This window comes from Phascolarctos cinereus, unplaced genomic scaffold (assembly GCF_003287225.1).
Source record: "Phascolarctos cinereus isolate Bilbo 61053 unplaced genomic scaffold, phaCin_HiC Scaffold_9;HRSCAF=440, whole genome shotgun sequence".
NCBI classification, from domain to species: Eukaryota; Metazoa; Chordata; class Mammalia; order Diprotodontia; family Phascolarctidae; genus Phascolarctos; species Phascolarctos cinereus.
This window is the reverse complement of record NW_027556402.1, coordinates 243,837,101-243,849,975: the sequence shown is the minus strand read 5'-3', so window position 1 is coordinate 243,849,975 and position 12,875 is coordinate 243,837,101. Positions and strand designations below refer to the sequence as shown.

At 53.8% G+C, this 12,875-nt stretch overlaps 1 protein-coding gene and 1 long non-coding RNA gene across 8 annotated transcripts in view; one reads left to right on the top strand and one right to left on the bottom strand.

Annotated features, from left to right (window-relative positions):
* The window catches only part of AMBRA1 (autophagy and beclin 1 regulator 1), a 190,571-nt gene extending 180,288 nt beyond the window's left edge, over positions 1 to 10,283 (top strand). For all 7 annotated transcript variants that reach the window (XM_078149046.1, XM_021009801.2, XM_021009799.2 and 4 more), the window contains 3 exons: positions 2,755 to 2,847; positions 3,832 to 4,025; positions 8,762 to 10,283. In XM_078149046.1, coding sequence (XP_078005172.1) covers positions 2,755 to 2,847; positions 3,832 to 4,025; positions 8,762 to 9,192 — 718 coding nt within the window. In that variant the 3' untranslated portion in view covers positions 9,193 to 10,283. The remainder of the gene's footprint in view (positions 1 to 2,754; positions 2,848 to 3,831; positions 4,026 to 8,761) is intronic.
* An 889-nt stretch (positions 10,284 to 11,172) lies between these two features.
* Positions 11,173 to 12,869, bottom strand: LOC144455503 (uncharacterized). Its single transcript, XR_013484222.1, has 3 exons — positions 12,724 to 12,869; positions 12,150 to 12,314; positions 11,173 to 11,428 (listed from the first exon to the last, which is right to left on the bottom strand). It is a non-coding gene; the product is annotated as an uncharacterized LOC144455503 (long non-coding RNA).
* Between the last annotated feature and the right edge of the window lie 6 nt (positions 12,870 to 12,875).

Below are 12,875 nucleotides of genomic sequence, written 5' to 3'. Positions count from 1 at the left end.
AGGAGCAGAGATCGGTGTGTCAGTGAGAGGAGGAGTCTGCCGCTTGGTTTTGCTTCTGATCGGCAGCTCCTGAGCCCTCCTTTCCTGCACAGAGGCTGAGCCTTCTGCTTGTGGCTGGCAGGCCCAGTGACGCACGTAGCCCAGATTGGAAGCAGCTTTTGTGTGATGGGGGGACCCTGTGGCAGCCAGCGTCACTCAGTAGCCACTTGGGGAACGGGCCTTCTGGTGACATCTTTTCCGAGATTTGGAGGGTTCCTTGTCAGGGGGAGCACGGCTGCATTGTAGGTTTGGTGTGAACGGTTTTCTGCCACTCCATCCTTGGCTGTCGAGAAGTACAGAGGCGTGTTTCTGGCAGCAACCCGCACAGTGTCACCATCTGTCAATAAATTCTGACAAGTTTGTAAATCAGTGGCTCCCAGGCAGCTGGTCTCAGAGGGGGCTTAATGTAACCTGGATTAGCTCATGGGAAAAATGTGGTTACAGCTTGATTTGAGGTTGGGGGGCATCTCTGTGCTTAAAGTGTATCCAGTTCATGGTTGTCATGCCCCTTTCCCTTTTTTTTTTTAAGTTCTTCCCCTTCATCCTCACGCTCCGTTGTTCTTGCTTTTCCTGGTCCATACCCTGGTATAGCCATTTTTGCTAGGAGGAGGTGGGAGATAGTGCTTCCTTGAAAGAAAGGATCTGATGAAGAGATGATGCTAACCTCAGCTCTCGAACTAGGCCTCACCATTGGAATCGAAGAGCCATCCGAAAACAGTAGAAAGGACCACTGGGTCTGTTGGCTTTGACGCTTTCCCTCAGGAAGAAGGGGACTCATACTCAAGCCAGACCTCTATCTTGATGTATGCATAACCCCGTGAAGACAGACTGGACACTAGGGGAGCCCACCATCCTCTCCAGGCCCCAGTTCTTTCTGCTGTCATCTTTCCTCCAGTTCTGCCAGCTTGCCAAGGCATTCCATAACCCTCTCAGTCATCTTTCCAGGCCAATGCTTAGCACTGGGATGGCTCTGGACCTTCTTCCCAACCTCATTTGTCCCCCCTAACTAGCCTTGCCAGTGCTGTGGGCTTGGACTTGAAATCGGGAAATCTGGCTTTGAATCCCATCTTCAGCACTTACTAAATCATCTGCAACACTGAGCAGATCACTTTGTCATTGAGCCTCCGTTTCCTCATCTTAAGAATGGGAATTCTAATACTTGCATCACCTGCCTCACAAAGTCATTTTGAGGAAAATGCATCTGTAGAAAATGGGAGTTTTTTTCCCCTGGGAAACCACTTTATCCCAGAGTAGGGCAAGTCTTCCCTATAGCATGAACCATGATGAACTGTCTCTCGTGGTAAAGAGTGGATTTGGTGACCGGTGACTTACCCTGTAGTTCCCCAGGCACACACAGGGTAGATATCTCCCATACCCTGGGACATGAGGAAAACATGGTGTACATGCTGAATACATGACACAGGCAGATCAGAAGAGTGAAAAGTGACCAGCCTGCCTCTCTAGGCTTATCACCTGTCCCTCCCCTTCAGGTACTTACCGGGCAGCCACGCTGGCCTTACTGTTCCATACCCAGGACCATCTCCCATCTCTAGGGACAGGCTTTCCCCTATGCCCACGATGCACTCCCTCCTTGACTCTTCCTCATGGCTCAGTTCAGATGCCGCTTCCTACAGGAAGCCTTTCTTGATCCTCCTTCAGCTGTTCTAAATCACGTTGTTACTGATGTATATGTTTTGTACACATTTATTTCCCATCTGTGTCGACATGTGATCTTGTCTCTGGAACGTAAGCTCCTCGAGGGCAGGGGCAGTTTCATCTTTGTCATTGTATCCGCAGCAGCATGTAGTTAGGTGCTTAACAAAGGCTTGTTGATTTCTTTAGTTCCTCCAAGCCACCCTAGGAGGCAGCAGGGTACAGTGGGAAGAGGCCTGGACTTTGGAAGACAAGAGGACCAGCGTTCAGATCCTGGCTCCATTTCTTACTCCACATGTTCTTAGGCAAATCACTCACCTCTGTGGGTCTCAATTTCAGAGAAATTGGGAGGGACTTAGAGGGAAATTGCCTCATCCTTCTCCCTCATCTTACAAATGGGCCTCATTGAATGACTGCCCCGTTAGGTAGTTCATGGACAGCAGAGCCAGGAGTGAGATCTCACGCTCATTCCAAGCCTTCACACTGCCTCAATAATGAGCTCACCTTTCTAAAGGTGGAGGATGCAGTTAGGGGGAGCACATGCCTGCAAAATGAGAGGGATGAGATGAAATGATTAACTTCTAAGGTTCCTTTCACCTCTAAACCCATGAGCCCATGAGCTTAAGTATTATTCCCATTTTACAAATGAGGAGACTCCATCTCAGAGAGGCTAAGGGACTGCCATGGGCAGCCATGGATGATGAGTATCAGCTCTGGGAATTGGACTCATGTCCCTCACTCATCCCACTGACCCCTTCTGCCCTTGTAGTTGGCATCTGCCAGGGGAAGAGGAAGCAGGCTAGAAGTAGAGCGATAGGAATTCTATCTTCTAGCAAGGTGCCTGTCCTTCCCCATTGAAAGTTCATCTTAATGAAGGAGGAAACCCAAGGCCATGTAGTCTTCCTCCTCTGTTTTCTCTCTGCATCCCTAGGAAAGAGAAGAGATGAGTGCTTCCAGGCCCAAGCCCACAGATTCATGGGGCAGGGGTTGGAGAGCCAGAGGTCTCATGGTCCCCTCTCTGATGCCTTCAATACCCTCTCCTTCGCCACCTCTGCCTTTTAGGGCCTTAAACTCTGGTGTTGAGTACTACTGGGACCAGTTGAATGAGACAGTCTTCACCGTCCATTCCAACAGCAGGAGCAGCGAGAGGCCTGGGTAAGTGTGTGGAGAGGAGGGGAAGAGCAGCCAGCTAGAATGGGAATGGTGCGTGTGTATCTCTCTCTCTCTCTCTCTGTCTCTTTCTCTCTTTCTCTCTCTGTTTCTCTGTCTTTCTCTGTCTTTCTGTGTCTTTCTATCTCTCTCTGTCTCTCTCCCTTCCTTTCTCTCTGTCTCTCTGTCTCTCCCTCTCTCCCTCCCTCCCTCTTAACATTCTTTATAGTTGTTCTGTCCCCTCACTACACCTGAGTCCCTACTCAGTAGAGCATGGAGGTCACATCCCAAGCTAGATGACCACTAGAAGCCTGTTGGCCCAGAAAGTTGGAATGTGGCTTTTCCTTCCTGCCTCTGAAAGGCCAAGGTCTTGGGGAGCAAAGTGGGGTTCTTGCAGCAGAGACACAGGACAATTGGGGAAAAGGGGCTGAAGTTGAGAGAGAGCACCATATAACCCATGCAAAGTCCACTCTTCATTCCCCAGGATGGTCAGAAAGGCTTAGGGCCTCAGTTCCCCAGAGGTACTTGAATCTAATTGGAGGGCACCAAGCTGGTGCTGTTCATTTTCATTATTGAATTATCCAGCTTCTCTATTGACGTCCTCCTCTGATGCCTCCTCCTGGCTGGGAGCTGACCCTGGGCCCTCCAAGCCTGTGCCGGTGGAACCCAGGTTCTTACAGGTTTCTTCCCAAGCTGCAAAACCTTTGAGGACAGGTCCTGTGGTGGACTGGGTGTCTGTCAATGAGGACCAGCTTCACCAGGTTCAGAAGGCTCATCCCTAGCCCAGGGGGAGAATTGGGCCCAGGTCAATCTGGGACGGAATATAGGTAAAGGCAGAACTGTCCCCCAAACTGGCAGACCTGGAACAGAAACCCTCTTCTTTCAGAATTTTGCCTGGTCACTGTCTGGAAAGTCTGTGTGCCTGAGAATTGGGATGCTAAGGCTCAGGGAAAAGTCTGGTCTGACTTTGGTTTTTCTGTCTCTGTCTAGAAGCAGCAGAGCCACATGGAGGCCAGACAGGGACATGGGCTTAATGAATGCTATTGGCCTCCAGCCCCGGCACCCGACCACTTCAGTGACATCTCAGGGCACCCAGACTTTGGCACCTCAGCTACAAAATGCTGAAACCCAGACGGAAAGGGAGGTACAGGAGCTGGGGGCAGCAGCCTCAGGGTCTGGCGAAGGTAGGAGCTGTCTGGTGGGGATGGGGATGAGGTGGGGAGGGGAATGGCCATTGATGGGATCCAGCAGTCCAGTGGATAGTTGAGCTTTCCCTGAATGGAGATTTTCATAGTGAATCCCCAGTATGTAATTAACCCAAGTGCCTTCTCCTTGGACCAAGCTCCTCCATGAATTGGGTCTCTCCCCAACCTAGCCAAGGAGGGTGATCTCAGGGTGACTTTCACAGCTTCCTTAGGGACTCCATCTATCCCAGGTAGGGCCAATATTTCCTGAGAGTCAGAAACCAGACAAAGGGGTATGAAATCTCTCCCATACAGACCCCTTCTACCCCCCCAGTTCCTGGGAAACCTCCATGTTTCACTGTCCATGTAGGGAAGTCGGGAGGATGCTGGGATTTCATGTTCACTGATTGCCCCTGAGGGCTCTGCACCTGGCTTCCGGTTCAGAACAGGGTCTGGGGCCATTCTGCCCTATTCCCTCGCCTCTGATTTGTTGTGTCACATAGCATTGGTTGGGCAAAACTGAACCCTCAAGGCCCTGGGAGAGAGACTGCTCAAAATGGAGGTGGTCACGGCTCCAGGATGGATATAGACAGAGCCTGTGGCTTCACACTCTTCAGATTGGAAGGAAGGGAGCTCAGAGGCCATCATACGAGACCCCCTCCCACTGCCAACACTCTGCCCTTCGGCTTTCTCTGAGCAGCCTGTGCTCTTCTGGGCAGCCTCTTCTCCTCTGGAATGTCTCTCCTTGCCGGGGAGTAGCTCCTTTCGAACTCGGCACCTTCCCGTCAGAGCTCCTGCTTCAGTCCTCTGGGGCCACGTTGAACAGTTCCAGTGGATGGTGTCCCTCCTTCAGAGAATAACTGTCCCCTATAGTCAGTGGAGGGCACTGCCCTGCTGGCCAGCCTCTTGGGTGGGTGGGGCACAGTCAACCATCGCCCCCATGCTGGGTGCTGGCCTCGAACTTGTAAGAACCAATTAGCGCTTTGAAACAGCAGAGCCAAGCCTCTTTGGAGTCTGTCATCTGCTGTGTTCAACAGCCTGTTCTCGCGCCAAAGCTTTCTTAGCGCCCTGAGCCAGCCCAGACTTCAGACAAGGCAGCTGATGCGAGCAGGCATGTATGTGGCTGAGAGAGACCACCGAAGAGGGGGCCTGGTAGGGACCCAAGTCACCCTCAACACTGGTTTACTTAGTCTGGATCCCCGCGGGAAGCATCCGTTGGCCTCGAGCGAGTGCAGGATTTAGTGTCTTCCACATCCGTCTCTGATGGGGCCCATCCTGCTCGGGGAGGGCAGGATCCAGATTGGACATTGAGCCATGGCAAGGGCAGAGCATCAGATGGCCGCAGGATTTCTGTTCAGCCGAAGCCACGACTTTTAGCCTCCGAGCACTAGGCTCCAGAGGTGCAGAGCAGACTTGAGAGACGGGGTGGCCAAGCACCACGCTGGCCTCTAGGGCATGGTGAACCTCTTCGCCAGCACAGAGCCAGACCACCCAGGCCCTGTAGCCACTCCTGCCAGACCTTGCATGGGCTGAGCCAACCAGGAGCCCGGTGTGTCTGGAGTCTGGAGTCTGCTGGCCTGAGACGCGTGGGGTATGCAGGCAGCCTGGCTCTTAAAGGAAACCCTGCCTCCTCTTTTCCAGTTAAACAACAACAGAGACGTTCTGGATGCCAGTGAAGCGAATCCCCCCGCAGGGTCAGCCGGACAGACACAGGACAGGACGGCTCTTGCTGCGGTCTGCTGCTGGCCTCGCTGCTCTGGCCGACATTAGTCAGTGACTGTAGAAGGCTCTGCCGAGGAAGATGGGTAGAGCAGGCAGAGGGATAGATTGGGTCTGGTGGCAGCTGCCTCGATCTCCTCATGGATTCCGTGCTTTTCAAATGCTTTTTGTGACCCACTGAGTCAAGAGTAGAGCCAGAAGGAAGCAGTGGCCATGAGCCAAGGTTGTGACTTGGCTCGGCCCCTCTTTGGCCCTGAATTTTCCTGTCCACACAGCAGAAAGATGATCTCTTCACCCCATCCCCCAGCCTACAAAACAATCAGCCAGAAACTGGTTGGCAAAACATCATGGGCGGAGCCACCTCTGGATCCCCGGCTCTCCAGAGCTGTACATGGTCATTCTCTCGGTTGTTAAAGGGGTTTCCCTGCCTCCTGGCGGGGGAAGGAAAGCAGCTGATAATTAATGGGAAAAGAGCTGTGCGTTTGCTAATTGCCTGTCCATGCCCAGCTCTTTCCCATCAGCCAGTGCGCAAGGGTTATGAGACCACTTCTGATTTTCTAGTTCTGTAAAAATGTGATTGCAATCTGTTGAGCTCTTGCCAGAGCAAGGGCTGTGCAGAGGAAGTTTGCAGGGGGCTGCTCAGCTGCCTCCAGAGCACAGCCTTGAGTCAGGGCCTGACACTCCTCTGGCTAACAACAGGATGGGGTGGGGTGCAGATAAGGAGTGGATAGCTTAGACCGAGGAGCTGCTCATGGTTGGCACTCTCCCTTCTGCTGCTGTCCAGCATTCCTGTCCCCTGGCCCTCACCCGTTGGGAAGGCCAGAATGTGAGAGGGCTGATGCTCCTCTGCTCCTGCGTCCTGTGTGTCAGCTCCTTTCCCATAGGGCCTGCCTGGGTTTGGTGGAGAGGGCACTCGAGGGCTGATTGAAGTGTCCGTTTTCTCCTTTGAGCTGTGAAGCCTCCACTCCCAGCCAGTCTCCCTTCTAGGGCATTGTGGCAAAGAGCTGATCCAGCTGCCTCTGAAAACATAATGTGTCCTAGAACTTGCTGAGAAGATCTGGCATCAACACTGAGTCAGTGCACACTCCAAAGGGTTCTCTCTGCTCCCAGAGGACAAGCACAGACTGGAGTCCCATTGTCTCCAGAACCCTGGCCCCACTGCCATTTCCAGAGAGCCCCCAGGGTTCTCTTCCCCTTTGTGAGGAAAGCAGTTGCTGGTGTTTGCTCCCAACAGCCCTGGGAGAGACTAAGCCAAGAGTACAACTCTCCGCCCACCTGACATAAACCCCTGCAGACCCTCCTCTGGCTCATGCTGGATAAGAAGATGGAGACTGAGGATGGCCAGAGTTTGTCACTTGCCCCCTTCGGCCTGGCCCATGGTCTTCCTGAAATGATGGCCCGAGCTTGAGAGCCTTAGCTGAAAGCTGCACAGAGAAAGCGGGGGCCCCAGCATTAGCCCCTGTGGTACTGTCCTGCCCCTGGAAACAGGTCACTGCAAAAGTCGATAACTCACTAGGCACAGAGCCTGGTGTCTTAAGCCCTAATGCCAGTGGAACGCCTGCCAGCCCAGCACATACCCTGGGACGGTGTTGGGGATAGTTTCACTGCAGACAAAGTTCTTGGAAAGCAGCAGGCCTCTCTTCCATTCAGGGAATGGTCGGAGTTAGCAGTGCCTGTATCTAGGTGAGGGACATCCGCAGTCAGCACCCCTTTGCTGGGGGTCTCAGGGTGCGCATTCTTGCTAGAGACTCACCACCAGGAAGGCAGACGCTTTAAGCAAAGCGTCCTCGCCATGCCTTCTCCTGCCTGAGAGGTCTTGTTGTGGAGGCCTCTTGATTACAGCTCAGTGGAAAAGGGCCAGTGAGGGGAGTTCACTAGTGGCCCTGGAGACCAGCTGAAGGCAGCCGAATGCAGCTGCTTGAGGGGCCCGGGGCAAGCAGGCGGCAGTGCATCAGCAAGGAGAGAATCGAATGGGGCCTCTGGAATGGTGGGTGTCAAACTGCCCTGGAAGCTTGACTCTAGAGAAGGGACTGGGACAGTGAGGGACAGAGGGAGGCCTCCTAAGCAAAAGTAGCTGTCAACAAAAAGGCAGGTCAGGGCACAGCTGCAGAAAAGAAATCCTTCTGAGTCCAGCCAGCCCAGCTGAGACAGGCCAGGAGCTGGGCTAACAAAGTTGCCCAAAACCTCAGCCCTGAAAGGGGAGAGGGAAGCAGAGGCAGCGGCAGCGGTTTGGGCCACCCCCTCGTGTGCCGCAGACCTGCCGAGCACGAGGAGGCTCTCCGCAGTCCCGGCACCAGGGCTGAGGCCATGGAGAGGAGGAGCTGGGAATAGCAAAAGCCCGAAGCCCAAGAGAAGCTGGTTCTGAAGAGCCTCGGCCTGCACGGGACGAGGGCCGTGAAGCCAGAGCCTCCTGGGCTGGGATGGATGGGGACTGAACTTGCTCTGTGACTGATGAACCGGGGTGTCCTCAGGAGTGTCCTGAATGCCTCTTAAGAGAAACACATGGAGAATTCCTGGCTTGACAAAAGGAATGAGTTCCCTGCGGGAAACAGCGGCACTCAGTACAGAGCCTGGTACCAAGTGAACCCAAAATGTGCTTTCCTGGCTCTTCGTGTCTGGAAGAGAGTGTGAGATCTCGGGGAGGAAGCCCTGGACTTAGGCCAGAGGCCCTAGGCTCAAAGGGTGGCTCTGCTTCCTGGCTGCTTGGGCAGATGACTTTTCTCATTTGTAAAATGAAGGCATTACTATTTGCTCTCTGACTCCCCAGTGGTTGGGGGGGGCGTGTCAGGCAGTGCTCATGAGTTCCTCCATCCCAGATGTTGAAAGAGGGTGTGCTGGCCACGCTATGGGATTATCTAAAGGGAAGCCCCGTGCCCTCAATACAGAGTCAAGTGGACGAGAAGGGCAGCTGTGTGTAGTAGTGGAAAAGAGCCATAAAGTGTGGAGCCTGCGGGTCCCCAGGAATCAGTTGTCCCATCTTTCCTAATTCACCCCTTCTGCTCCTTTGTGCCTTTCAGGTGAGGGTCCAGAGTATGGGCCGGGAGGGGAAGACGCGCTCACCAGGATCCAGAGACTGATGGCCGAAGGTGGAATGACGGCGGTGGTGCAGCGGGAGCAGAGCACCACCATGGCCTCCATGGGTGGCTTTGGCAACAATATCATCGTCAGCCACAGGATCCACAGAAGCTCCCAGACGGGTTCAGAGCCAGGGCCGATGGACGGCGGGGCTCCCCGCCCCTCTACCTCCCGAGGGCTGGCCCCAGAGCCTGAGGGCCACAGCCTCCCAGAGCTAGAGCCGGCGGCTGAGCGAGGCCCGAGCCACCGGACGGGCACTGCCAGGCCAGCCTCCCCAAGCACTGTGGGACCAATCTCATACAGTGATCTAACCAACAATAACCGGCTTTCTGACAGCACCGGGTGCCCTAGTGGAGAGCCGAGGGATAGGTAGAAACAGCTCTGCCCGTGGGTGCCACCCCTCGTACTGCTGAGCAGAGACCTGACCTCGTAGCCGACTAGAAACTGTGCACATGGAGAAGCTGCTGGCCACAAAGGGGGGATCCGATGGGTTGCAAGAGAGGGCTGAGAGGGGAAGCCGGGGCAGCATTCCCCACGTTAACCTTCCGGAGGCCAGGGACACACATACACACCAGAACTTCGTGACCATCCCACTGCCCTGTTCGGTGGTCACCCGGTACTACCCTCTGTGCACCAAGGCCCAAAATGGGCAGAGTGGGCCTCTGGGCTTTTCTCACCACGAGTCCTCTTCTCTCATGGGGCAAGGGATAGGAAGAGGCCTAAAGGCCATGAGGACAAATCGTCTTCCAGCTCTGGGGAAAGCCTGAAGTGAAGACAACTGTGTTCCCAGGGCAGGGCTGCTGGGACTTTAACCCGCTGGAAAGGAGGAGAATCCTAGCCCCCTCGAAGTTCTCTCCCATCTCTAGCCTCTTCAGATCCAAAGAGGGCTTCAAACCAGGGCATCTTAGGCTGAGCTCTGGGAATAACTTAACTGGTGGGGGGACAGCTATTTGGTGATGGGGTCAGTTCACTTGCTTACTGAGGATTTTTTTTTCCCCAGGGAAAGGGAAGTGATACAGATTAGTGGGCAGGAGCTCATTCAGGGAGCTTGGGACAAGGAGGGGTGGGTCGCAGGACAGCCTGCCTGTGGGTTGCTTCACCAAGATCCTTCCCCAGTGCCCACCGGAGCACTGGCTTCGTGTGTCAGTATTATGACCCTGGGCAGATTATCTGCCTGGCTCAGGGCTGGGCAAGGGGCGCAGCTCCGGGTCAGAGGGCAGGGTGTCAGTCTGTCCTGTCAGGTGTTGCATGTGAAATCTTGAACTGTACGTGTAGTTTCTAGTAGAGAAATCAAGGCTCTGATGATTTTGTTTTTAGTATAAAGAAATGTGATTTCCTTTCTGTTTGTTAACTCATCATAGAGACATTTTGGTGGGAGGAGAGGGGGATAGTCTGACTGCTAACAAGGGAAACACCAAAGATCAATGTCATTAAAATGATGGCTGCCCTTCTGTTCTTACTTTATTTGTGCCTTTATGCTGCTTTGGGTCCACATGCCCTTCCCAAGATGTCTCCCTTGGGTTCACCCTGGCAGGACATTCTGAGATAGCATTGCACAGTCCCTTACCTGACCTTTAACCCCAATACTTTTGAGTGCCCAAGTCATCTGGCTCTGGTCACTGCCCATCCGTCACCATTCAGGTGACTGATGCCTCTCTGTGCTCCTTCCGTGGAAGCTCAGCCCTACCCACTGTCAGATGACTTAGTTCTGAAGAGCTCACCCACCCTAAAGAAGTTTAGGGCCTCTTCCCTGGCGCTAAAGAGGAGTGCAGATAGCAATTTCTATACCTGGTGTGAACCAGGAAAAAGGGGATCTGAGCTTAGGAACAGTGAAAGCAGAGTCCTGCTGAGTAAGACGTTGGATGGATCCCATTCAGGGGCTGAATGACCCAGGCTGCCTCCTGCCCCAGCCCTGCCGAGTGTCAAATGAGATAATGTAGGTGAAAGCACTCTCGGTCGACATTTATTTGTACAACTCTGTAAATATTAGTACTATTAGCAGAACTCATTGAGACAAGAGAGTGCATTAGCGTGGGCCCTCCTACAAGGATGTAGGTGAGGGGAATTATACATTATCTCTTGTTCTCCCTGGTGTCACTTGTATGCACACCATTGTGCCCATGAGGAGCTTATAATCTAGCCAAGAAGACAAAATTAGAGAATCTGGGAAATATTTATTGAACACAAACATGGCAGGGCCTTGAGTTTTGTAGTCCCAAGGAAATAGAGTTTCGTAGTAGTACACGTGGAGGCTTCCAAAAGGAGATGGAGTCCGAGCTGAAGCTCCAAGAATGAGTTTGTAGTGAAGGAAAAGGCATTCTCTGCCTAGTCTTTGCTTTATTTCATCCTCCCTTCTGCCATTCCAAACGGTGTGTGTGAGACCTGTATTTTACAATACTTAAACACAAAAAGTCATTAAACTAGGACATACAGGAGAGGTTGGGTAAGAACAGAGCCCTGGATTGGAGCAGCCTTTCCAAAAAGCGGCCAGGGTTGGGTGCTGACCTCTTCTTTGCCCTAGGAGTGGCTGTCCTGACCCTGGCCTTCCATCTTCTGGTCTAGTCGGGTGACGGCCCAGCCGCATGGACTAGAGGCTGGTGCTCCCTGGCCTGTGAGATACAAGGATAGTAGAGTATCAGAACTTCTCTGCCTTGCCTGGGATTCTGAAGACCTTTCTCAGACCGCTGGTACTTGGGGGGAGTTAAGTAGTTAGGACTCAGCTCCTCCACAGATCTGTCACCCACCTCTCCGAAAGTCTGGTGCCCTCCACCAGAAAGCCCCAAGAGCTCACTGCCCGCTCTGGGGAGTGCCCTCTACTTCAAGTGCTCAGAACCTGCCTTGAAACAGACTTTTCCCCCTCTCTCCTTCGTTTCAGTAGGGGCAGAATAAGCCCTAATGTGCAAGGTGAGCCTAATAGGGAGAGTCTTCATATAAATTTTTATTAACGCATATATTTTTAATTTTGGGAAATCCCACACTGTGATTTTTGTGTGTTTTTTGGGTCCTGCAACTTGTGGCAGGGTGCAAAGGGGCACAAGTTGGGAGGGCAGTCGTCAAGCTTTGGCCACGATACCAAAAGCTTTCGCCAGCCCACTGCCCAGGAACGAGGTGCTAATGAGCAATGTCCAAAGGACGAGGTGTTCGCTTGGGCAATCCAGTCTCTTGCCCGGGGGCTTCTCCAGAGGCCTCTAAAATGCCTTTCGGCTTATCAGACCCCCATCCCATCAACTACTGGAAAGCAGTTGACTCCCGTTACCTTGGGGAGTGCGCAGAGGCAGGCCCCTGGCTGCCAAGAAACTCCCTTCCCCCTGCCCCGCCTACCACCCTTACCTGTCGCTCTGGCTTCTTCCGTCTCTCGGCATCCCCCTAGGTCCCGGTCCCCTGGCAGCCCGTCTGGATAGGGAAAGGGCCTGGCAGGTTAGGGGGTAGAAGGCTGGAACCGAGAATTCATAGATCCTCGAGGGCGGGGGCTGGGCGGGGATTAGGGTGTTGTGCCTTAGAAAGAACAAACCCTTTTATAGCATCCCGGGAGGGCCTATTCGAGGCATATCTGCAAGGCTGGGGGAAGGGGATGCATGTGGTGACAGTCCCTGCTGCAAAGAGGAGAATCCATGCGCATGACCCTTCCCCACTTCACACTCTGGGGCCACTGGCAAAAGCTGAGGGCAGACTGAGCAGCTGGGGCGGTGGAATTCGAAGTGCCTGAAGAGCTCGGAGGAGAGCCTCAGCCGCCCGTGCACCCGCCCCTAGCCAGGTCTCATTAAGGTACCCCAGGCTTAGCAGCGTGGCCTCCACGCTGCCAAGAATCCCCACGGACCGGAAGCTGGCAGCCAGTGCACTTGACTCCAACCCCAGCGACCGCGAGCAAACCTGCCCCACCCACTGACTCCCACCCGTTACCTACAGTGTCATCCGTCCACAGTGAGGTGCGCTCGTTTCGGAGAGATCTGAAGGATGACCTTATGAGAGGAGTCTGTGCCCAACCCGGGTCCAGACCTCCAAAGTCAGAGGAAAGGAATGGGCGTGTGAAGGGTGGACGGGGCCGACAGGGGCTCC